The sequence below is a fragment of the Lissotriton vulgaris genome, chromosome 7 (assembly GCF_964263255.1).
Source record: "Lissotriton vulgaris chromosome 7, aLisVul1.2, whole genome shotgun sequence".
Classification (NCBI taxonomy): domain Eukaryota; kingdom Metazoa; phylum Chordata; class Amphibia; order Caudata; family Salamandridae; genus Lissotriton; species Lissotriton vulgaris.
The window spans coordinates 1,290,702,713-1,290,729,509 of NC_141695.1; the positions used below are offsets into that span (position 1 = coordinate 1,290,702,713).

Consider the following 26,797-nt stretch of genomic DNA (forward strand, 5'->3'; position numbering starts at 1 on the left):
TATACGGACTAGGTAGTTTAATAAGTGAAACTAAATTGATTACTTAAAAGTAAAATTGGTATTTCTTCCTAATGTGCCCAACTGATTTTCAAAGTTTCTCACTCATTTCGTACAGCTGTCAAATGTCGGGGTTGTTACTGAGATATAGTTGAGAAACAAATTTTTCGTGAACATAACAGAGCTGCCCAGGTAACCTGTGCTGATCTAAGCAGCAAATCAAACCCTGATGGCGGACACTGGACTTCCACAGATTTTTTTCTTTGCATCAAGAAGCAAAAATATTACCAGGAGCAAAGTTAAAAGACTTCCCAATTTGTTTCTTACCTAGTTCTTTCCAGTTTCTTTCTGTAAAGGATGAAAAACAGTATTCGTTTAGTTTCCATTTTTGTATGCAGTATTATTAAGAACAATGAATACTGTGTGATTCAAACATCTTACAAGTATCTATCTATCTATCTATCTATCTATCTATCTATCTATCTATCTATCTATCTATCTATCTATCTATCTATCTAATGGCATTCATCAAATTTGATAGTTAGATCGTCATTACTGTTGACTGTCCGTGTGCTACATTTTGTGAAATTAAGGGCACAAAATAGTAATTGTCTCGATTTTTATTCTGCAGGACTTCTTTACACAGACTCTCAGGAAAACAGTAAACCCATCTTTTGTCAAATCTCCAGTCACATACCCTCAGCTTAAGGCAGCTTTTTTTGTTTGTCCTCATGCATGCGTAGAGGGATTTTTTTTAAAATAAAAAAGGTTTTGATCATTTGTACTAGCAATATATCTATCTGTTTAAATGTAAAAGGAACCCACGCTTACTGACACAACATAGTAGTTTCTCATAGGCCCTATTATGGGTTCCCCATTAAGCATCAGCAGATCTAGACAGCATCTACCCATGATTTAACAGTATCACAAATTAAACTCTCACCAATGGGGAATAACCTGCCACACGAGGAAGTATCTGGTACTTTTAGGATTGCTTGCCTCAAAACTCAGATGTTTCAGTTTATTGCTATGTGGCAGGTGGCTACAGGTGACTGGTGTGGGTCAGGTGGTGGTGAGTAGGGGGCAGGAAGGCTATGTGTAGCCATGCAGACTCCTAGCTGGGGGGGGGGGGGTCACTGTTTGCTCCCCCTCTGGTGCTGTAGGAGGATAACGGGGTCCATCCTGTGCAGCTGTCCCCAGCTCAAGCGGTTTTACTGGATGCAGAGTTTAAACTAGTAAAACTGGGTCCAGTGTTTTTGGATCCAGTAATTGTGGGACCTGAAACACCAGCCACTCATAGTTGCCCAATGTCGTATACCCCCAGGGGATACCACTCTGTAATGGGGGCCTCAGTTATCACCAACATTGCTACTCTTGCTGGTTTTGGGAAGGCGTCTGGAACATATCTCCTTGGCTACCACAGTAAGACTTTCTCTACAAAAGCATGAAGAATTTTCAAAATCCCAAATAGCTCAAATTTGAAATTCCACTGGCAATCCAGACAATTAAAAAATAATTGGTTTCCATCTTTTAATTGACATTCCACCGGATTTTAAATGTCACCTTTGGTCAACTATGCTTGCTCTTGGATTTTCTGCAGCAGCTAAAAAATCTTCTGAGACAAAGTCCATTGCTGTGTGTACAGTAAAATCAACTAAGAGTCAAAGTGTCAGATTGTTTCATCTGCAGTGAAATTTAAGAGCGTGCCCAGAAAAACGAATTCTCACTTGGTCTCTGAAGCACATCAGTTACTGGAGGGGCTCCGTTCACATATTCACAAATGTTTTCGATGTCTAAGTCTAAAATACAACCCCAAATAAAGTCAGTTCTACATTCAAAAGACTCATTCCAAAAATGTGAGCCTGGAGTCTTTTGACTGTGGAGGTATCTATAGGTTTAAGCACTTGTGTGAAATTGGGGAAAGGGCAGTAGATGTTCTCAAGGGAGTGCCCTTTGATTATCTGGTCAACAACACAAAAGTCATTTCTTTTGGGGTATTCACCAATATATATATATATATATATATATATATACAATGCTTTCCCCACATTTAAAATCACTTCTAAATTTACACCCAGGTGAAGAAGGCCTATATGGCATGCGAGTGGGGAAACAGTACACAACACCCCATTTTAAAGTGGCTATGGTCTAAATATGGGAAATTATTTTCTACATGCAAAAAGGAAAAACTATATGTGAACTTTCACATTTACTCTCAACTAGGCATGAGGATTTTCAAAGGCCGGTGGGTCTCAAAGACTGGCGGGCGGTCTGCGCTAGAAACCTATTCTAAAGAGGAACAGATGAGAGGACACAGATAGTGACCAAAAGAGCACTGCTGAACAGAACCAAATAATTAGAAGGTTTTGTTAGGATGGACTAGGCATGTACGATAACACTGCATGGGGGTTTTATGGGGGATGTATGAAATATTATGTTATTACTAACGGAACTAAGTGAAAGTTAGAATAGATTTGCAAACTTCAAAAAAAAGTTGTTGAATCTCCTTGTGATGAAATAAGCAAACACAACGGGACAGTTGTAAATAACATTAAAAGTTAAATATTAACTGCAACAGAGCTAAATAAAGATTGCTGTTCAGTCACAAAATGCTCAGCTTGGGTTGCACTCCTTAACAAAAGTAAAACCAATCACATTTAACATGCAAATTGTCAACTAGAAGAAAATTGTAGAAAAGTTCATAAGTGGAATAGTAACTGCAAAAATTACAGAGCAGAATTCCGAAAACATTTTCTTCTCAGTTAGCCTGAAATAGACACCCAAAGGTTTTAAACTTTGCAAGCAAAGCTGGGACCTTGTTCACAGAGCTAGGATTGTCATAGTGTTGCAGTTCCATGTTGTACCATAATGGCCTGATTTCAGTATCGACCTTTTGAAAAGTTGTGGCCAAATTATCAACTGTCACAATATCATTTTATGAACAACAATGGTAGTAGTGTATAAACAGGTTGCACATCACAGAATTGTAAATATATACAGGGCTTGTAAATGGAGTTTCTGAGTTATATGTCGTAACAAGCAATAAGAAAAGTTAAGGTGCCCCTCAGGATAACTAGCACCCCGCTACCATGGGTGCAAAAAGATACTGAGACCTTAAGGCTCCAAGTGTACCAATATGTGACAAAATGAATCCCGGCACTCTTGAGTATTTCAAAGTTACAAATATTTGACCTTGATATATTTTTGTAACCATAAGGCAAGGATCTATTCACTCACGGGTAAGCACCCAGAGATAGAATTCAACAGAATTTCTTAGAACAAAATTTCGTCAATTTATTTCATACAAAAGAGGTTATACATGTAATCTAAAAGCATCACTTATAGCAATTTAAGACAGGGTCCAATATATTCAAAATAAATCCCAACATCCAAATAGATGGTATAACATTTCTTTGGGAATGGCGTACATCAATCCAGGTGAGCATATACAAAAACAGCCGACACTTGTTTCGTCACATCTAGTGACTTCCTCAAGGCTTTTTTCCCAAAATTTTGCAGGTCCTGGAATGACCAATTTGTTGATGGACTAGTCTGGTGGATCGCTCACTCGTTCAAATTAATACTCAAGAATAAATAAAGCCTGTAGTCATTTGTATGAGGGCTGGTAATGGCTACAAGAAAATTCTTTGGGCAGCTCTCTTTAAGAATATTTAACATCCATTTCCTAAGTAGTAGTTCAGATTCCAGGATATAGTGTTGCTGACGTAAAAATAGTAAATCTTGCAGGCTATGATAAGCCCGTATCGGTATTCTGTCGTTTATGTACACCGTCCTCTGATTCCTAAGCACGTGGGAGTCTGCACTCAGTTCTGAATTTTGTTGTAAAGACTGCAATATCACAATTTTCCTCTGACAGAATTTGCAAGTTCAGACCTGGTACAATTATCAGGTTAAATTGTGTGGGGAAAAAATCAGAAACAAGTGGAAACTAGTACGGCAGACATCGAGCCCGCCTTTAATTCCACATTATTCCAACACAAAACCAAAATAGGAGGGGGTTTATTTACAAGCCCCTTGCGCCGCCAGTGCGCCACTTTAACATGGGAAGAAGTGGCGCACCGATGGCGCAAGGGGCTTGTAAATAAGCCCCAAGGTATTTACCGCACTTTTCAAACACCTCAACTCCCTGCCAGAATTTACTGGATGTGGTAAATACCTCACTCTTTCCCGATGCACTTGTAAATAAGGCCTAAAGAGTGTCCTGCTGGCATGGAGTCCCCTAGCTGACGCTCCATTCGCTTTTAACCGAACCCATTCCTGTTCTACCTCAAGGTATCAATCGTAAAGGTGGGCGCAGCTGTCATTGCGCCTTTTTGAAATGCACCACCTGTTAGCTTTGGTAAAATGAGTGGGAGCCTTCCTAGTCTGTCATGGAACGTACTGCTGGGATGGGACTTGTCAAAGGCACAGCCTGGGCTAATCTGTTCTGTAGGATCCCTGGCCTTATGAATTCGTTCCTATGGATTGCCTCTCATCCGAAAAGTGTTTTTATCGGGCATCGTTTTCTACATCAAAAATAATAAACCTTACCTAATTGTTCTTCCATCGTTTCTGTGGGGAAAACAAAGATATTTTAAAAAGTTAATTCCTGTGTACACAAAGACCGTTTTTGCGAGCACCAAATGTGACACAGTATCAAGCAGAAAGAGACATTAAGAGCAAATCCATTAAAAAAATCTCGACAGGCATATTTTAATATATCTTTTTTTGTTTGCCTCTGCCATTAAATTCATAGGCCGCTTTTCTACACAACTTGGCGCTGCTCCAGAGGGAACAGACATGTTTTCATCTAGCTCAGAAAAATCTGTGGTTTAACAGCGAGAGTAAAGCCCCAAAAGTTATTTCATATAGAGACGGGCTTAATTTGATCCGGTGTTTGACGGAGGGGGCCACCATACCTATTTTTGGGGACCGGCACTTATTTTTTCCAGGCAGGCTTTTCCTTAGAACAAAAGAGGGAAAACGCACAAACAGGAAAGAATGAGGAAGAGTAAGGGAAAAACCGTGGCCAAGGCAGAAAGCAGGAGCCTGCAAGAGTGAGATAAAGGGGCAGAGAGTGTATGGTGTTCGGCACGCCGACATTTAATTGCGACCGCCGCAGACTTTTGAGCAGCACTTTGGGCACCTGCGCTCATTGTTTTACAAACTAAGCAATTTAAAGAGAATAGGTAGACTCACCAACTCTGGAGGAAAGATCACCTGAAACAATAAATAGACAATAAAAATAAATGTCACAGAGAGCTGAGCAGAGTATTAGCATTTCATATATATTCCTTAATAATTTTATATACAGTGTAGTGCAAGAGATGGGCTCAGCAGAAGCAGGGACTTCCGGTCCTCCTTCCAAAGTTTCTATCCACACTTTGCTAAAAAATATTAGGTATTTATTTATCCTGCAACCATAACAGTAAATTGTATCTAGAGGCAACAAAGTGGATTACCCTTCCCATGGAAGGAATACATGAATCAAAAGTGGTATCATAAATTCAATTTAAAAAAAGAATCAAAGGGAAAAAAACATCCTAACCAATGTGACTGTAAAAAGGACGTTTGACCCACGCAATTGCACATTCTTAATGTCACATTTTTTATGTAATGCACACACTTACGGTTAACTGCCTTCAATTTCTCTGTGGATAAAAAGGAAAAAATAAATTAATTATGATCTTAATTCACCCCAAAAATCTTAGATAAAGTACTTGTAAGGGATGCATGTTTGTATGTCTGGATGTGGATTCTATAGGGTAAACGTATCTCTGGCCACCTGGGCTCTGGGCGGTAAAGAGAGGTACTTAACTAAGAGGAGCCTGATTGGGCGTTTAGCTGTGGATCACCAGTTGTTTGAACATCAAGGTCCCGAGAGCTTTTCTACAGTCCAGGATGGGAATTTGTAGGGTAGAGTACGTAGCATGGGTGATGGACTAATGTACAGTGTCCACATTAGCAATATTTCACGAATTTGTGACCAGTGGAAATCAAAGCTATCCACCCCAGAGTGTTTGTTAGGAGCTCAACTTTTGGCAGACATGTCAGTCGCTAATTAATGAAGGTCCCTTGTTGGGCATCCCTCTTTCATTTTTTTCAAGAATGCAAATAAATGTGGAGGGCTGGAAATAGCCACTTACATTAAAAATTGTATGCAGACGTAAAAATTTTTGCCGTATTCACTGGTTAGGGCCCTATGCATGGGAAAATGTAAGTTTGCAGGAGCGGACATAGTGATATTTACATCTCTGGATTTAGTTTTGCGTCACGCACATAAGAAAACAGCACAACATCTTTGAACCACAAGCTTTTTACCTAATTCTCTTTGCAGCTCACAGGGCGACTTTTCTGAGGAAAAAAGAGAAAGCAGTATTTAGATATTATTTGTTGAAGCTGATCAAAGAAGTGGATGACTTACACTTGTTTATAGCGTTTTCCCAAAGTATACATACAAAGAGAGGCAAGTACATTTTGTAAGACTAAGTACCAGCGAAATTTTGAGCTTGGCGTTTGCCCCACTATTATGCCAGGCTAGCGGATGCTGCTTGTCATATTTAGAGATTCCATCTTTTTTGGAATATATTCAATCACTACCATCCACTACGCAGCAGATGAACCCCTGTATATGTTACTAGCAGCCCGCCCCAGCGTTGCCTGGGGCAGAAGGGGGCTGGGGGCAGCATTTCAGGCTTGCGTGCACTCCCGCCCCGGCCCCCGCCCGCCACGACATTGTCTGTGTCCCAGACAATGTCGTGGCGGGCGGGGGCCAGGGCGGGAGTGCACGCAAGCCTGAAATGCTGCCCACAGAGCCTGAGCCTTACCTCAGCCGCATTTGTTCAGGGCCAACCTCCCGCACCGGCTCCCTCCCGCCCCAACATTTCCCGTGTCCCAGAGCCTTGCCTGAGCAGCCGCTCCTCCCCGCGCTCCTCACTTCACTGCTGCTCCTCCTCGTCATGAAGCACCTGAGCTGCCGCTCCTCCCCACGCTCCTCACTTCACCGCCGCTCCTTCTCGTCATCACGTAGGTTGCGGCCAGCGCTACGTCGCAGCGTCGCAGTCGGCGCTACTCTCAGGGCACTACTTTTTTTTTAAGTTATATTTTTAAATTTACGTTTTTTAAAAATTTTCTGTAGCCTATGTCCATCTGCACACCCTGAGGATTACAACAATGTATTGGGTGAGTGGATTGGCGCTGTGGTTCCCGAGTTTACCTTGTCAAAAGGTTTGTGTTCTCTCTTTATAATAGTAGTATAGATAAACGCCGAAGATCTTATTGGAAGCGCTTTTCACACATAACCTGATAAAGAAAAGGTCAATTCAGTTGATCTTACTTGCCAGCCATGGAACTGATCCTAGGGTATTTTATTCTGCAAAAAGGCATAACCATTGGACCTTGTTTTAAAGCTTATCCAACCATGCAATGCAAGGAATCCAAAAGTGCTTTTTCCTTTTCCAATTTGCCCTGTCTAAGTTCAATGTATGTTTGATTGCATAATCCAGTCTAGATAGGTGGGTGCAGTATCTTTTAACCAGGATTTACACATTTCTCTACGAGCGAGTATAATTAAGTACAACAACAACTTATAAGAGATTCCATCTTGCGGAAGCCGGGGTCTCTCTGCCTTGAGTGGAAGTAGGTCTAGGGTTCTGGACCCCTGACCTTACCTTAAATACAGTTCTATGTCTAGGACTCTCTTGGCTGAGTGGCATTACATGAATCTAGAGTATGAGCTTTCTGTTCTGACTGAAAGTGGATTTCTGAGTCTGGGTCCCTCTGACCTGAAGAGAAAAGGACTAAGGTTGGACCTTGAGGTCTTCTGGCCTAAAGTGATGGTGAGACCAGAATCAGACCCTATCGCCTTACTTAAAGCAGGTTTCCGAGTCTGGGCTCTTTGGCATGCATGGATGAAGATAGAACCCTTGGGCAGTGCAATATATTCGCCCTCATCTTTCTATAACCTTCGTACTGCACAGAGGCAGATATATCTCAATAGGCCAGTGCTGCTAGAAAGATGCTACAGGTTAATTCACATGTTCGCTCTGATGGTAGTCACCCTCTTGTAGTTCTAGATGTTTCTGGCCAATTGACTCTCTGGGGTGCATCATGTTGATTGGTGGGTGTTTTACTGGGTCATTTCCGTGCTTAGGCTGGACAGGAGCAGCTGCCGAGGAGCCAAGGGTGTTAGATGCTCATGTTTGAAAGATGCAGAGTCAAGAACACGTCTTTGCTTCCTACTGTCCTTCGGGTCCAAGAGAAGTCGACAACCCAAGATGCTTGAGAGAAATTTATAATTTTGTTCTTCTAGACCAAAATGAATAATGTTGCCACAGTCTTGTTAAAATTCATAATTTACACATGCAGAATGCATGTTCGCCATTCTGAGGGAATTTTGAGCAGTCTCTAAAGACTTTTAATCCCTTCTGTAAATAAAGTTTTCACAAAGTTCAGGAGAATTCTGCACACCGCCATTAACTAAACTCTCAAAAAATATTAAAATCTATTAATCTGTCATTAGAAAATGTAGGCATCTTAGTGATATTGTGAAAACACACAGAATTTCTCAATGTGTGAACACTCTAAGGTAAAGCACACAAGTTCTGCTTTCTGGAGTGGCGCAGGTATCAGCCAGTACCAATTCAATAAATGCCTGTAGTTGTTAGAGGTTTGTTAAGACAGATCAGTACAACTCCAATATCATGGGAATAACTTTGTGCAACTGACCTTTCACTTCCAATTCAAGATCTCTTCCAATGGTGACATTGTCGAAGTGGAACTGGCAGTGGTACCTTCCTCCATCAGACGCGGTGATGTTACGGATCATTAAGGCTTCTACCCTGCCAGTCAGGTTGTCCTTTATCAGCTCTGTCCGTCCTCGGTATTCTGGACTCTGATCTTTATCATCATCCGTCCCATTGCGACACAGGTGCACCAGTGTGCCGGAAGGCAGCCTGGTCCATCTAACCTCCATGTCTTTCATGGTGACGTCAGGTGACAGCTGGCATGGCAGTACCACATCTTCACAGAAAGTGGCCACGATGGGGTTGGTGGGTCCAATAACTGAGAAGTTTGCCACTGATTGATCTATAAAAGAGTGTGAAAGAAACATACAAACTAGATCTTAATGCAATTTAAGGGCTGTAATTCTAGCCTAAACATTTATAAATCATTGATTGGACTGGACTATGATGATCCTTGCTGCAGGTCTTTATGATTTGAGGCCATGGAACTATATTGTCAGTGCATTTAGAAAGTCATTATTCTTTAATAAAAGCAATATCTTGATCAAAGCCAGCGAAAAGCAGGATCTTGATCTTACCTGAAACCGAGCTTTGAACACATGCAACCAGAAGGTGAACGATAACAATGGTCGGGAACACAGTCGCTGACATCTTGCAGACTACAGAAAAACAATGAATAAAGCTTTATTCTTGTGCACAGTTGTCAATGTACAAAGAGTCAATAAATAATTTTGTTTAAAGAGGATCTTTCTCTCTCCATGATCCACCTTGACCATACATATTTGATCATGGTGTTTCTTCTCTATACATACACGCCCATGACCGTATATTTGTGGTGTTAGTCCCTCTTTGTTTACCCTATCCAAGGAAATGGCTGTAAATTGATTGTGCTGTAACTCTTGCTTTTCAGTATATATCTGACTCTTCCTGAATAAGACTCCCCACACTGGCACACCATGCACTACAGCCTGAGGGGTTCCCTAGTCCCCACCGTTGAAGCGGACTAGCCTCTGAAAATTGAATACCATGCATACTGTACTTGACCCTTCCCTTCTAGTCAGACAGCATCAGAGGTTGCCTGAAGCTGCTTTGCTCAAAATTACTCGTTCTCTTTGCTCCCTGTGGTCGAGGGCAGACGCATGCACTCCGGTCAAGGGTTACATCGATGGGTTTCGGACTCCATCACAAAGTGCTCACAAATAAGGAGTCTCTTGAGACGGATTGGCTCTTGCAAACGTCGTTCCTTATATTGACCCGCACTTGCCTTGACCTGCCTACATCTTGACTCGCAATGCCTCCTGTCAGAGTTGCTCCAGAAATACGTTGGTTTGGTACTAAACATTGCTCTATTTTAGTATTTGAAAAAATCTTAACTAAATATTTTCTTTCTGGTTCCTATGGTAGAAATGTTGCTCTTCTTTTCCCCCCAAGGGCTTAGCTATAAAAGAGATCTTACATACACCTTATTAAAGGATTCTGCCAGTTGTTCTACACCAACCCACATCTGCAGGGTCCCTGCTGATTGGTGACTCCCTACAGGTAGCACTTTTTAATATTTTTGGTAGCCCCCTATTCCACTTGGCCATCCAGAGGGCAAGCATCTGGTTGGCCTAACCGCTAACCAGATCAAGTAACATTGAAAGCATGTGAGAACCAATTTGGTAGTGGAGAAGTGTGGCTCACTGGTTAGAGGAGGCAGACCTGGAAGTAGAGGTCAGCCTAGGACCAGGGTTCAATTCCCGGCTCGGCAGGGTCTTGCGTCCTAAAATGTCCATGGACTTGACAATTCTCGCTCCGGTGCCTACTCGATTCACGGGTTCACACTCTGCGCAATAGCTTGCTTAATCTCCACAACGGCCCCTCGCAGCAGGATGCCTGGCTTTCACCTTGCGGATACCCTGCTGGGGTTATCTCACAGGGGAATACCAGGATGGGTTCCCTAAGCAAGCGCTTAGAAACTGCTTAGTGATTTGCGCTATATAAATTCCTGTACATTTACATTTACATTTGAAGGTGCTAGCTAAATAGGGTGAACAGACATCCAGGATTTCCCCTGACAGTCCTGGTTTTCAGAGGACTGTCCCAGTGTCCTGATGCTTTTCCTAATTTTAAATACATGTCCTGGTTTTTGGGACAAAAGGCAGGTCATGCTGCAAAGCAGAATTAAAAGGTATGCTCTCCTTTGACGTCTCATCCGAAGTCCGAAACAATGCAACTAATTTCCTAGTTTCTGTCAGGCAGCACCGAAGCAGGTCCGCTGCGGGCTCCCAGCAGAAAGAATGTGGGGAGGAGGGCAGAGGGGGTGCAGGTGGAGGTACTGCCACAGCTAATATTATGTAAATGTAGTTTTTATAAATGTGTGCCCCCCCCCAAAAAATATATATATATAAATAAATATATATATATATATATATATATATATATATATATATATATATATATATATATATATATATATATATATATATATTCATATATATATATATATATATATATATATATATATATTCATATATATAAATATGTATAGTCACACATTTACAGAAATAGGTTTACACAACAAAAGGCATGTATTTACAGGAACCCCGGCCTATATATATGGCCACATATGCATAAAGCCACGCAAAAATGAGGACATGCTAGATATAGTCGTGAGACTAAAGGCATTTGTCCTACTTTTATGTGCGTCCCGTCCGGTTTTTGCTTCACAAAATATGGTCGCTCTCTACATCTAAACCTGGCCAGGAAATAAGCATATCATCACCGGCTCATAACTCTGAATGCTAGCTGCTGAGATAATATATTTTGCTATTACATTCCATTGTGCTACTTTATTGCTTACTTCACTTAGTGTATGTTTTGTTGTTTGAACTTTATCTATCTTGGTATATATATAATTATATTTTGAGTTATTATTAAAGGGGTGCTCTTTTTTTTATATAAAATAATAACTCTGGGTGGACCCTGCCATCTTTGTTTGATAATTGTGATGTACTGTACCTTGACTCAATTTTCACACCACCTCCTTTGATATAGGCTTTTACTGCTTGAGAATGGCTGCCTGGCAAGTCAAGGAGCCTTGGAAGGCCAACAGCAGACCTTGCTTCCAGTGAAAGGTTAGCAGGGATCTCACCTTTGATGTGGATAGATTTTTCCAGTGATTGCAAGATTCGAAGAATCAAAAATGACCAATATGAGGCACTTGCCTTCAAATATAAGTACTAATGTGGTTAGAATGCTAAAGTAACCCTGTCCTTCATCAGTGCAGTGGGTTTTGGTAAATTTAGTATAACAACGGGTCAGAGGAAAAATGTAACTATCAGGGCAACTATGTGTTATTGACAGAACACAATCACTGAATCCAAGATATTCATGGTGAAAAATTGTGTTCCCATCAGATACCCATCCTGTACCGCCCTACATCATTTGGGATCCTTCACCCGAAGGAAGTGGAAATGAATCCACTTAGGATTAGGTAGATTGTGTCCTAATCGTATATGAAGGAAATGGTGATGTATAAATGAAGACTATGTGTCGGTATCAGGGGGCAAAAATAATTAGCAGTGCAGAAAGGTGCTCTCTGTAGCGTGTGATAAAGTGAAGTTAATATTGGGTTGTGGGAGTGGAAAAAAGATTTTTATTAGGGTCCTACCCACACCCAAGGTTAAAAAACAGTGCAAAGTAGTGTTACCAAATAACTACATCTACATCGAAGAGAACAAAGATGGGTGCACAGACTGCAAACTGATGTAACAGGTCTGAATGAAGACATCCCTTGGATGTCGCTATAGGCCATTTTCCACCAAATACAGGGAAGCAGGTTCTGCACCAATGGAACCATAATGTTGTAGGGATATTCAATATGTTTCTGTTTCTCCTACTATGACCACAGTCATCGATTCATAATAATCATGGTAATGGAGGATGTATGACATTGTAAATAGAACATATAATAAATTAGCAATTGGCGTTCTAATCAGAATATAGGCCCATTGGTCTTCTTAAACATCAAAATACAACCTACTGGCGAGAATAGTAGAGAAAATAGTAATGATACTTTCTGCGTCAAATTTGAGAATATATTGCTGTTTTTATAAAAAACCATTGAAAGTTCTCTAAATAGGTTTTTCTATTACTGTTTGTGCATTACATGTAAGAATATATCATTGCACTAAAACGGCAAATGACAAGATTGGTCGAGAGATTATAAATAAACCACACCGCACATCTACTGTGCAATTTTGGAGCACACGTGACTAAGAACGTCACACGGTACCTCCTAATTCGTAATATATTATTGCAGCTCCTCCTAATAGGCACTCTCTTTTTTCTAGAAATCAATAAACAGATTGGGTGTTCATGATTAACATCTACCAACGCTATACATTATCAACAAAAACGGCCTTCGGTAACCATGGGCGAGTGATTTATGATAAGTGGACTACAATTCCCAGGAGCATTGTAGTTTTCCGGCGCACATGACAAGGCGTGTCACGTGAGTCCTCGCTGGCAAATCAGAAGTGGTTTAAAAGTTCCGCTTCCTGCCCGTTCGGTACCTCCCACTGTCAGCCTAGAGGAAGGCGAGGAGTACCGACGGACAGGTAAGCGGGTGGGGACCATAAGATTAACGCAAGGAATTGGGCGATTTTGACCCTTCCGTTTACTAAGGGACTCTAGACCTTAGATGGGGGTTTTTTTATGATCGTTATAATTGCTCGATCCTTCGCCTAGCCCACAGACCGACTAGATGCATATGGGTATTTGGTTGTTTAGAACCGAACGACTGATCATAAATACCAAACTATATCACGCAATCTAATTGCAGTCATACTCAAAGGCTCAATTATAAATACCATCCACTTTCCCTAGCCCACAGACCGACTAGATGCATATGGGTATTTGGTTGTTTAGAACCGAACGACTGATCATAAATACCAAACTATATCACGCAATCTAATTGCAGTTATACTCAAAGGCTCAATCATAAATACCATCTCAATTATAAATACCATCTACTTTCCCCTGCACCGGGCTGTAATTCAAAACAACAGCAGCACTAACAGGCTGGGAAAAGTGTGTGTGTTTCTGATGGAGTTCGAGCGAACTCCTCCTCTTTCATTATTGTTTCTCTTCACATTTAATAGAGCAGTGCTCCATTTGTACCTGAGCTGTTGCCGGGTGAGGTGGAGAGTTCATTCCCCAGACTGTGGGTGAGTGTTTGTAACCTTTTATATTCCAGGACTGTCCTTACCTGGCCCCTTGGTTGATTACTTAACAACCATTGACCAATATTATTTGGCAGACAAGCAAACATCACGAGATATTCTCTGTGTATTTGTAACTATCGTCATTAACTGTGTGTTTTCATTTGTGTGCATGTTTGTTTGTCCTTTGGTGACCAAATGGATCATTTCAACCGGTGATTTCAGGTGATATGATTTTTGTACACTTTTCTCACTTCTATCAGCAGTAGCACTTGATCATAAAGGTCCTGATGAAGCAGATGGGCATCCTTTGAGCCAAAAAACTGCAGAAACATGTCGACCTAGATAAGACCTAAGTAGTTATTTGGTAACACTACTTTGCACTGTTTTTTAACCTTGGGTGTGGGTAGGACCCTAATAAAAATCTTTTTTCCACTCCCACAACCCAATATTAACTTCACTTTATCACACGCTACAGAGAGCACCTTTCTGCACTGCTAATTATTTTTGCCCCCTGATACCGACACATAGTCTTCATTTATACATCACCATTTCCTTCATATACGATTAGGACACAATCTACCTAATCCTAAGTGGATTCATTTCCACTTCCTTCGGGTGAAGGATCCCAAATGATGTAGGGCGGTACAGGATGGGTATCTGATGGGAACACAATTTTTCACCATGAATATCTTGGATTCAGTGATTGTGTTCTGTCAATAACACATAGTTGCCCTGATAGTTACATTTTTCCTCTGACCCGTTGTTATACTTGGTTTTTTCAGTGCTTGCAGGGACTATAACGATGCTAGGTCAATAAACATTTCCCTCACACGCCCCCTTATTGTATTGTTTTGGTAAATTTAGCAATATTCCAATAACCAAATATTTACCCTAATTTGATTCTGCCTGAACATATCACAAGCCTCTACTCTGCTGAAAAGCTGACAGCTGCCCACCAAAAAGGGTGAAAGGGAGAGTCTTTGTGCAGAGTCTGTGTGCCTCCTTACCCGGCTCGCTGCCTCCCAACCAGGCCTATTTAAGCATGCCTGCAGCAGGTATATTTGTGAAAGGGAGGTTTTGTAACCGTAGGCAGGTGTAAGCCCATAAACAAAGTTAAACAAAAAATAATGATATGTCTTTTATCGTTGGTGCTGCCGATATCCCTGTGGTAGTGTAAGCGCTCAAGACAGAACCAAAGAGTCGTCTCAGGCCACCGCCAAAGCGAAGAGTGGAAGGGCTGCCGGTGTCGATTCTACACCCAGCTCCATTTCCCAGTGGTTCTCTGCCAGAGCCTAAACTAATACATCACATGACCGCTGCACAATAATGCCACATGCAAACCTACTTAATGGTCAAAGCATTGGGAAACATGAACACAAGGGGTTAAATTCGTGCAGCGATGTCAAAGAACAAACCTGTCCCTGGGCACTGCGCTGCTATGGGAATTTGGGAAACAGCATGTGTGTTCCTAAGCCAGGGAAGCTGTAAAACATACTACTTATTATAACATACAGGAGGATTCTCTATCCCTGAGGGAACCTATATGGCTGGTCTATATCCCATGGGGGGCCTTTCCAGGAATCCTATCTCTCAATGGTAACTTTTAGGGCAAGCCTGGATTCTGTGGGGGAATTTTACGGCAATCCTCTATCTCAAGGGGAACTGAATGGGCAATCCTGTATGTCCTGGGATATCCCTAGAGAAATCTGCTATGTTTTATCTCAGGGGGAACCTATAGAGCAATCCTGAGCCCCATGCGGGGCATATATGGCAATAGGTTCTTCTATATTTCCTGGGGGATTGTTGGGCAAACCTGTATCATGTACCCGATGGAGAACCTCTTTAGCAATCCTGTACCCCATGGGGAGCCTATGGAGCAATCTTGTACCCCATGGGGAGCAAATATATCTCACAGGGAATTCATAAGGCAATTCTGCACCCCATTGGGGTAGGTGGGCCACGGGAAAAGACGAAGTAACGCAAAGAAAGTCAAAGGATCAAAAAGACCATTGACTCAATGAAGTTCCAAGTAAAAACTGCTGGGATGAGTAGATACGCTGTGCTTAGCACAAAATACAGCCTCTATTTGCCCTTGTGGTGGTATCACCTCCTAGATTCAAGCCACTTTTGCAAGAAGCTTGTTACAACACTGAAGGGAGGCTCTGGTGCCACCTCTGCCACTGAGGCGGTTTCTCAACACCTACATTGTGCAAATATGGATGTTTTGAAATGTCCAGTACTTTTTGTAACCAAAGATGCTGTTTACTTCCTGCACATCTATGAAAGCAAACGCCTTTATTCGACCTCTATACTGTAATATTGTCCATAAACGCTGGCAAATCATTCCTTTTAATATCTGTTCCCCACTTGTTAAGAAATCAACTTTTCTGAGTGGATGTGTTTGTCAGCAGTTCCAGTGGTCGTGAGGTAATCGTCCATGTGTCAGGAGCACAGGAGTGAGACCCCTGCACTGGCTGCACACCACCCTGAAGCAGCATGAGGGGACTTCACCCACAGTGCAGGAGCAGTTGTCTGCTGTTTAGCTGACTCAGATGACCATTAAGAATCTCTACCATTTTATGTTATTTGTATTTATCATGTGAATATAGCACAGTTATTTGCATTGTTATGGTAATATGACATGTTCCCTTTCTGGGTACCCTTTCGTTTAGATTTGGGAACACTCTAATTTAGATTGGAGGAACCATCACTTGATAGTGTCTGTTCTTTTATTGATCTTTGGTTGTGTCATGGTAGGTTGGTTTCTGCAATGCCGGCATGTCTACTAGCATCCAGAGCTACACTGGTCATCTCAGCTGCTGTATGCAGAGTTGCCACTTCATGTAAATCATAAGAACATTGACATCAAGCATCACTAGGACATCACTACGTGCCCTGGTGACGATAAAAGACAGTCATACCATGTTGACCTCTGATCCTAAAGTCAGTCACATATAAACAAATTTAATTGAAAAGTAAGAGTTAGCTAGTGGATACACACAACCAGCTATCAAAAGAGCAACAATAATGAAATGCATGCATACATTCAAACTATCAGTGGCTAATTCACTGATCAGTTGAGAGGCTGGAAGCGTAATGTAAATGCTGGACGCGTACATAGGGAAATATAGACCGTTTTAGGCCATGCTTGAAGGAAATAGAAGCCTCATGATCATAGCAATGTGAGGTATGGGGCGCAAATAATGTAAACTTCAAAAAGAGGTTCTACAAGTGCTGGAGCGCATGTCTTCTGATTTTCACCCTTAGAGTTTGGGTCAAAGTATTAACCACATGAGCAAAGTGGGATCCATTTGGAAGCTCCTGGTTTGCACGTCACAAGAGGGAGTTGGAATATTTCCCCAGACAGTGAAAGTGTATCACCTGCATTCATGTGCCTGGTAGGTAGACACACAAGTGCGGAGGATGGAGCCAGGGCTACTTTTAGTGAGTCTATGAAGATATATATTACAGAAGGTAAACAGAATTACAGTTTCAATAGACATTTGACTGCTGGGTCTTCATTTTCAGCCCTATAACAAGCCAAACTGCCTGTAGCAGAAGCTCTGTGACAAGCTGGTAATGCAGGATGGTGTTCACATGTGAAACGTCCCGCCAAGTCCAATAATTTCTCCCAGCACAGCCCCGGAGGTAGAGTTTGAGGTGCCTTACCTTGGAGCTACAGCCCGCCTCCTTCCTACTTCTCCCAGCCGCAGCTCCATATTGTCCTCAATGCTGTCGAGCAAATTTAAAGCCCTTAACTGTTCCTGTTCCTACAAACCTGACTACCTTCAAACAAAAGTCTAGCTCTGGTTACCAGCAGTCCTTTATGGACCCACTCTCTCTCTACATGTGCACCAAGTGTTTTTAATGTTGACTTGTAAACAAGGCCTGATGAGTGACAGTCGGAGAGTATGGAAGAGGTACAGAAAGAGCATCCCGCCAACTGTAAAAACCCTGTATATATTCTGGGCTTACAATATACAGGGCAGAAATGCAGTAGTTTATTGCAAACAACCCATTTCCTTATTAGATTTATTCACACTGTTGATCATTAACTTTCAAATGGGTTTTTACCAGTACATTATATGTATGTATAAATTATTAACATCTAGCTATTAAAAAACCCTTCCATTCTTCCAATCCCTATCCCCTTCTGTTTCATCCCAAACCTTTCTGACTACTATGAACTCTCAGACATCCTTCTCAAACTTTCATCTCTCCTTTAGCCATCCCACCGGCTATCCCGCCCGGCTAACAAGTACACACAACAACTACTTATAAAAATACTACTCCCCCTTTTCAAATCCTTTCCTATCATTCTATCCCTGCGCCAAACGCTACTAAACCCGCATGAAATCAACAGCACAAACCTAACAGAACTAATGCACCAGAAAACCCTATAAAACAATTTTACTATCCTGCTAACTACTGATCTTGGGTTCAGGAGTAGCGTGCTACCCCCGAAAAAGTGCTTGAATTCCTCACCAGGTGTCAAAAGCCCTATATATATATACATTTACAATTACAATTACATTACATACTGTGTAGAGTACAGCATTCCCTCTGGGTTGATCATGATTCTCTATCACAGTTTTTAAGCATGTATTTCTAAGCTGCATCTTGAAGAGGAAAACAGTTTTGAACAACAAGTATTAAGGGTCTGACATGATAGCCGAGTTGTTGCCAGACATTATGTGATCAAAAAAGACATTTCAGGAGTAGTTCAGAGCGGGACAGTGAGCACGCCTTTTGATTTGTTGAAAGCTGCGCGCTTCCACAGAATTTTTGACCTCCAGAAAGCTGATGTTATATTCCATATAGGTACCTTATATAGGTGCAGGTAACACTGCAACCTTTCACCTATATCCTTCCCTCCATTACATACATAACGGTTCATATAACGGTTCATAGGGATTGACCTTTTATCTAGGTACAACACTGCATTCAGAACTCGGGTTTTTCCCTAGTTCGAATCTCATACATTATGCGTGAGGCTTCTTGAAAGCACAGCAGGACTAACAGCAGGACTGACATCTGTATAATATCCCTCTATAAAGTTCAGGCCCAACGTCATTCTTTAGGCCGACACAGTAACACAACAAGGTAGGACCCCTGGGGAGACCTACGGGCATACATACATCATGTCTTGCTGAGAAAGTCAGAGGAGACTGTGAATTCCCCGCTGACACACTGACCAGAGACGCTTAGGTTCCTGCATGCATGAGCTCCAGCTAGCAGTGGTCTAACATCCCTCGCTGGGTGTCCAACTCGAGACCAGGGCGGGGCCTTTGTTTATCCAACTGCTTTAGCTAGGCTCTTTATAAAGCAAAGCCATTGTCGTTGACCTTTCAGTCACACATATGCCACTGTGATGGATGGAGCTTACCCTTTATTGTTCCAAAGATGCCACTGCAGTTCTATTAACAACTGCTTGCAGATAATTAGATAATGATGCCATTTCTCCTTCTTTGGTTGCCAGGCGTGAACATTTATGCTCAATACAGCAGAGAGGTATTTTGTTACATGGAATCTCAGGGTTTACCATAGCAGGAAAGGCTTTTAGTGTTGGTATCACCCTTTAACAAACCGTGGGGATGGAAGGATTGTAGTGTGTTAGTATACGTTATGCACTCTTAACCGCATCGCTGCTGCGGTTATTTTTGCGCTGTGCGGCTGTTTTCAAATAACCGCGTTACATGACGAGCTCTGCTCGTCATCCGCACACGTCACCCGTGGCTGATGACGAGCTGAGCTCGTCATCAGCATCGAAGGGGTTAAGAGACCTAGTATTTTGCTTTGCCAACTTTAATGGTATTTACATTTATAATTTTGGGACAGTATTCCTCATGGTTGTCTTGTTAGGAAGCTTACGTTCAGTACAGTACGCCTGAATTGGTTATGGGGACAAGGCAATGATAAAGGCTGAATTCAGATTGATTCCCTGGTAAACGCTATATCCAAACTCAGGTCTGATCTCATTATTATAAAATGCTATGACACAGACAGGAGTCTTGGCTTATTATTGTGAAAAGAATTTGTTTAAGCCAATGGCCCTTCAATGGTGGATTGTTATCACACTGTCTTACTGTCCGTAGACAGGTATTTTGCTACAAGAATTCTCACATATTACAAGAGTATAGAAGGGGTTTGGTGTTCGTCATCCCCTGTGACAAACCCTGGGGGTAGTGGATTTTCATTTTGATAATCCTTGCTAGGCCATTTTGAGAGAGGCTGTATATTGCTTTGCCAACTTTAATTTTGTTCACGTGTAATTTAATATCTGTATGCATATTAGTGGTTAACTCATACACACTTCAGTAGGCCTTTATTGGTTATGGTTTCAAGCCAATGGTAAAATAAAAGAACAAGGTTAACGCATGTCCGTCTTTATCGTGATCAGGGTTACAATCAAGACGTGCACCAAAATGTGTTATCCTTGTTGTTTTCTGCCATATACAAGTAATGTATATTGGTGTATTAGCATTTGAAAATGCCGCCTCTTTGAGGGAATCCTGACTGTAGTTGTGTTTACTTACCAAAAGGGGTGATGCGGTTTGCACTTCTTGACGTCACAAGGTACTCACTATGCTTCATTATTTCTAGAGCATACTAGGGCTCCCCAGGCAGGGGCAACAGGCTGCTTGCTTTCCATTAGATTTATCTACAGTGCACTACATCCCAAGAGGCCACAGCCTCCAGACCAGGCCACCATCATGGAATGCTATTGTGCATAGTTTCACTGTTTTACCATTCCAGGATGGCCAACAAATCAGTTCTAAATGTATCAGCCATGCTACAGCTTCAAAACAAGGATACTCCATTACAATACAGTTGCAAGACAGCTACCCGTCGCAATATTTCATCTTATTTGTTGTTGCCAGCTGTACCAAGTTTTCCAGGTCCATGCATGACAAGCTGATCCAGTTCAGGATTTTCCTTTGTATTCTTACAATTGTAGTCTTTTTTACTTCATTAGAAAACCATGACTACACGTCCCAGATTTCAAAGAAAAAACCTTGACTGGAGCTTCTCATCACAGGCAGGACTTGATAATGTTGACAGCTTTGTATTGTTAACATATGCCTGTCATGTTTAAGCCGCAGCATGTTCTCTTTTTCTACTGTTATTCTTTTCATTTATTTTGTATATGTTGTTGAGTTTGTGTGTGAGTTTATTATGGGTGTGTAAATGGATGGATGTAAGAATGTGGTTGGGTGGACCAATGGACACATGAGTGCTAAGATGAGTGACAGAGTGTACGTATGATGACTTCGTGAATGCCTAAACCCATTACTGGCCGAGGAGGCACTTTATTTAAAAGCCACAGCAGTATAGGCAATCCATTGGAAAACTCGTAAGGAAGGAGTTAAATCTGTGCAGTGAAATAAAATAACAAACGTATCGAAGCCACATCTCTGGTCACCTGAGAGACCTTCACTGGCTCCCTATCAACAAAATAATCACCTTCAAGCTCCTCACACACGCCTACAAAGCCTTCCACAACACCGGACCTGCATACCTCAATTACCGCCTCTCCTTCTACACACTCACCAGACATCTCTGCTCCGGCCAACTGGACCTGGCCACCATCCCACAGATCTGCAAGACCTCTTCCGAAGGAAAATCCTTCTCCTACCCGCTGCGAACACCTGGAGCTCTCTACCTCTACATCTCAGGCAATCACCTTCACAGCCTCAATTCAGGAGGACTTCAAGACCTTGAGACACTAACTGGTGATTAGCCAACCTCTATAAGAATCCTGGTTGATCGATTGATTGTGTACAACTCACATATGTGGATTTGGGGAATAGCGCGTGTTCCTAAGCAAAGCATGCTCTAAAGCTTATCACTTATTGTAATCTACAGGACAATCCTTCATCCCATTGGAAACCTATAAGAAATTCTGTATCTCGCGGGGAATCTACTTACCAAACCTGTGCCCAGAGGGGATTCAAAAGAGCAACCAAACATCCGTTATCCCATGAGGAATTTAAGAGCAGTCCTATATCCAATGGGAATCTTTATACAGCACTCCTGTATCTCATGAGGAGCCTGTATGGCAATCCTGTATCCTTCATACACTACGTGAAACCTTTATAGCAATCCTAATCTATCTTGCATTCATTCGAGAACCTTTTGGGCAAGCCTATATCCCATGTGGAAACTGTGGAGAAATCTTGTGTCTCAATCAGAGCCTGTGGGGCAATTATTATACCCTGTATCTCACGGAGTCCTCTAGGATCTTCTATAGAAATCCTGAATCCAGTGGTAATTAGACCAGTGCATGTGGCAACAATAGTAAATTATTTGATATCATTTAAAGTATTTGATGTGCTCAAAAAATGCGATAGGTGCAAAAGCATTATGCCCGTAATAAATAAAAGAACACAGGCTGTAGAGAATCACCCAAAATGCTGTGTCTATGAATTACAAGAAATATAGAGCCTTTTTTTTATAGTTTAGCGTCACAAACATGGTGAATGCCCATTCCGCCATATTATAAGTGCATTATAGCCTGTGGCACATGCAATACAGCAAATTATATGTCTATCTCATTTTGTCTGATCATCCCGTTCACTAAACTCTAAAGAAGGCCCATACATTGATTTGCTACAGTACAATTGTTTAAGATCTTCAGCTTTTGCTTTCAAAACACAGAGAGAGGCAACGTAAATGTATTGAAAGAGCTTTAAAGACTGCTGGATGTAGTAAGAACTGCTGGGCCGAGTTCTTAGGTTGTGCTAAGCGCAAAATATAACATCTAATCGTCCTTGTGGGATACCTGCCAAGATTCAAGTCACTTTTACATAAGCCTATTGCGCTAATGGAAGGAAGTTCTGATGCCATCTCTACCCCGAAGGTGGTTTCTCGACACCTACATTGTGCAAATCAGAATGTTTCGACATACCAGTGGTTTTTGTGATCATAGCTGCTGTTTACTTCCGGCACATCCTATGCACACAAACTGTGGCCAAGACTTTGAAGTCCTTCGAAGTGCACTAGTATGATCAAAGACAGGATCTGGTCTCGTCTTTACATCCCAAACTCCAGGCTTTCTGCAAAAGTTTGCACAATTCCTTAATATCATCCACGACGCTCCGCTGAGCAGTAAATTGAAAGACCTTGCCCAATCAAACTGCAAGTTGATCTTCGTTCAATACTGTTCAGGTATAAAGAGCTTTGGGCTTGATGCGAGACAGAATGCTTGCAATGCCGTTATTTGCGTTGCGCTGTGGGCAGGGCTTTAAGTGGGATGAAAAAACTGGAGGGTCTCTCAAAGGGGCGTGGTCAATGTGATTAAGGGCGTGGCTTAAAAACACCCAAGCTAAAAATCTGTGCTTAGCTTTGTGTGCTGTCAACTGGTATTTTGCTGTTTCTGTCATTGCATCCAGATATATGCTACAACAATTAACATCATACCTACAAGAAGTCAGGACTATTGGCTTTGTCCATGGTTGTTAGTTGCATTAGATAAATAAGTAGCAACCATAGCTCGTATATAATATTGAAAAGGCTTCCACTTAAAGCCCTGTGGCACCACTACAATGTTGCTGCTCCTGAGTTTCAAAAAGAGAAGGGAAATCCAGAGAGAAAATGACTCTCTCTAAAGGATTTCTCTTCCTCTATCACGCTAGAAAAAAATGGACCGCCTGTGCCAGGGCCCAAAACAGAGCCCGATAGAAACCCGTTTCGTCCCCCTTTAAAAAAACTGCCAGTGCTCAGACCCAGAAAGACCCGGCCCACTTAAGGGCCAGGCTGTGGGCCCAGTCACTCACCCTTTGCGCAAATCCTTTGTTTCAGCCAAAGGGTTGTGTTGGTGAGGTGCACACGTCTGCCTCATAAATGGGGCAGGAATCAGCAGTGCTTCTTATTTGAGGGCTTACACCTTGCCTGTCCTTAGCCGTCAGTAATCAATCCACTCTTTTCAGCCGCTGGAGCAAACTTAAAGCATCTCTTCAGAGAGTTGCAAAGAGGTGGTAACTCCTCTGAGTACCTTGATTTTGTGGCTAGCAAAGTTTCACTCACATTGTATACAGGGACGTAGTTTAGTCAGTGAGATTCTTGGGGGTGTGAATCTCAAATTTCCCACCTAAAGAAGCATTGTGGTGCAGGGTGGAATGGTGAGATGACCAAGGTTCGGGATGGACTGTTTCCATGAGGAACAGGATCAGTTCGGATTTGCATTAGACCTCTGTCTAGCGTGGCACAACAAGAGAAAACCATTGTGTCGGAATACTACCCTGAATGATGCCAATGGTTAGACGTTTGGCAACAGGGCCGTACTGGGAACCACAACCGGCCCTGGCAAAGTGCTCGGCCGGCCCCCCCTTCCCACTCGAGGGGGGGGGGGGAGGGGTTTGCCGCCGAGCTCTTTGTAGGGGTCGGTTTTCGGCCGATTTTGATACGGCCCTGTAACAAAAACAGCCCCCAGGGGCCCAAATCTGGCCTCCACCCGTGTGGCGCACCGGGGGATTGCCCGGTACCCGCTATGGCCAGTCCGGCCCTGTTTGGCAAGCATTCATCCCATTACCTTTGAGTGTTTGATTGCAGAAGCATTTATGGAAATTTGAGACTGATACAGCTTTCCAACCCCACTACTACCAATGTTTATGAATTCCAAAAAGTAGCAGATTTGCACCCACTCAAGGAGAACCTCGATGGTTGTAGATTCACTACTTGTTTAATAAATCAATCCAACAAATGAACAAGTTAAAACCTATTAGTGAAATGAGAATGGCAAGTAAACCCGACACAGGCTTAATAGACCTAACTCAAGGCCCCAGACCGAACTACCAAACCAAGGGGCATATTTAGAAAAAAGTCAGAGTGCAGAGCTGCGTCAGATTTGGCAACACCCCACTCCGACATTTTAAAAATGCAGGGATGTGCCGTATCCCCAAAAATACAACGCACCCCTCAGTTTCACCTAGCACTGGCGCAAAAAACCTGCCTAGCGCCTGCGCAGGCACACTGCTGCCATGTTGCAAGGGTGCCTGCACTGCAGCGAAAATTGTTTATGTGCAGGAAGTACCACCTTCCTGCACATAAACAATCAATAATTGCGATTTGCACCTTCTACGTGTGCTGCAGAATGCAGAACACATGAAAAGAGAAAAAACAAGGGAGAATTAGTAATACCTCCTCCTACCGACATTTTAACGCCTTGCATACCATGGCGTTAGTTCTTGGCACTGCCTCAGCCTTGTAAGTCTAGGGCAGTGTCAAAAAGCAATGGGTGGAACTCCGGTGGCGCTGAGGGCTTGTACATATGCCACCAAGAATGCATTTAAGAGGTGTCACACTTCAAACACCTTGCTGAAAGTATGCCCCTGCCTGTCCCACATGGGACTGGTAGTTCTCCCTGGGAATTTATGAATGGCCTGGAGTCCATGTCTTGTGAACGCTTATTTTGAATGCATTTTCACTGCATGCACTCTTCTTTGTCTCTGCTACCAGAATCCCTGATGGTAAAATCGTCAAATCGGTGCATGTGGGCAGGACTCCATGTTTTTATTCCTCTCCCTTTACAAACAATTTTATCAAGTTACTGGTGGCCCCATGCACTAAGCCTGGGTTACAAATAAAGGGGGGTGTACAGCCAAATTAATAAAGTGAGCCAAAGCTGAGCCATGGGTCTAGCATGGCCCAAAGTGTCTGTGCACCATGAAAATGCTTGCCATGTATATCATGCAACAAACATAATGTAAAAATATGATCCAATCTCTGCAAAATTCCAAAAAGTTAATTTCTTTAAAGTGTGGAAGAGCTTCACCTTAGTACATCAGATTATATCACTGCATAGACAGACATTTATTAAAAGTGATAATTATTTTTTTAATTCATTGCTTGCCCCCAACAACATTGCTATTAGTAAACTAAGTGGTAGTTAATAGTCATATAAACCCTAAACATGGTCTACATTCCCCAATGTAGTTTAATATAGATGGAGCAACATTATAATCTATTAATTCAAATTATAAAAGGTGCTTGTACACTGCACATGCTGAACTCGATTATTTAAAAGTACCATCATATGTGATGATAAAAAAAGGAGGCTCTGTAAAAAAAAAAATATGTCTAGGATCACGCAATATGAACAAATAGGGTAACGGTATTGACTCCAGGTTATCTGGTTTCACATTTTGAAAATCAGCCACACGATGGTTTTGCTGTCTCCAGTGGTTAATTTGTAAAAAAACATAATTTCTCGGGGCTCTCGTCAGGAGGCAGCTTCGATCAGCTGATTTCTCCTGTTAGTGCTGCCTAACAGAGAACCAACTACTAACCATGAAACCCTACAGGTGGGGAGAGAATATGGTGTAATGGCCAGAGATGCTGACTTCAGAGCTGGGGAAGTCACGCATTGGCTCAACATTCTGTGATTCTGGGAAAACCACTTAATCTCCCCATGCCTTCCAAAAATGAATGTGTCCTTAAATGGTGCTCAAGCATCTGTTTTGATGATTAAGTACTGGTGCTGAGCACCGGAAGTCACCGGCTCAAATTAAGCACTGACTGTCTCTCTCTGATTTACATCAGCGTTCCCTCTTTTGTCTTTCAGTCTTGGCTCACGGTGAGAAAAACCGACAGAGATAGCAGACCTCTCTCAGGGACCCCAATCAAAACTATCAAGCCAAGAATGCATTTATATGGGAGGTGTCACACCCTAAACACCCCCCTGAATCTATACCCATGAGTGTATATTCTGCGATTTGCATTGGTAGTCATGCATTTCAAGGCATATTTGGCATTATGAGTTGGTACTTTGCGTTAGTGATGCCCGCTGTGCTATCTTTGAGGCTGCTAAGAAGTTTTGTCAATGTGGCTCCTGGTGTTGCACAGAAGCTA

General features: G+C 42.2%; 1 protein-coding gene across 2 annotated transcripts in view; it reads right to left on the reverse strand.

The window, feature by feature from the left end:
• LOC147703513 (butyrophilin subfamily 1 member A1-like) overlaps positions 1-26,797 on the reverse strand; it is a 79,437-nt gene that overhangs the window by 34,164 nt on the left and 18,476 nt on the right. Inside the window, exons 2-8 of one of the 2 annotated variants that reach the window (XM_086931882.1) lie at positions 9,320-9,400; positions 8,725-9,084; positions 6,319-6,351; positions 5,628-5,648; positions 5,197-5,217; positions 4,549-4,569; positions 325-345 (exon numbers count right to left, since the gene is read on the reverse strand). In XM_086931882.1, the coding sequence (XP_086788008.1) occupies positions 325-345; positions 4,549-4,569; positions 5,197-5,217; positions 5,628-5,648; positions 6,319-6,351; positions 8,725-9,084; positions 9,320-9,392 (550 nt within the window). In that variant the 5' untranslated portion in view covers positions 9,393-9,400. The remainder of the gene's footprint in view (positions 1-324; positions 346-4,548; positions 4,570-5,196; positions 5,218-5,627; positions 5,649-6,318; positions 6,352-8,724; positions 9,085-9,319; positions 9,401-26,797) is intronic. The other variant, XM_086931883.1, reaches the window with a different exon arrangement.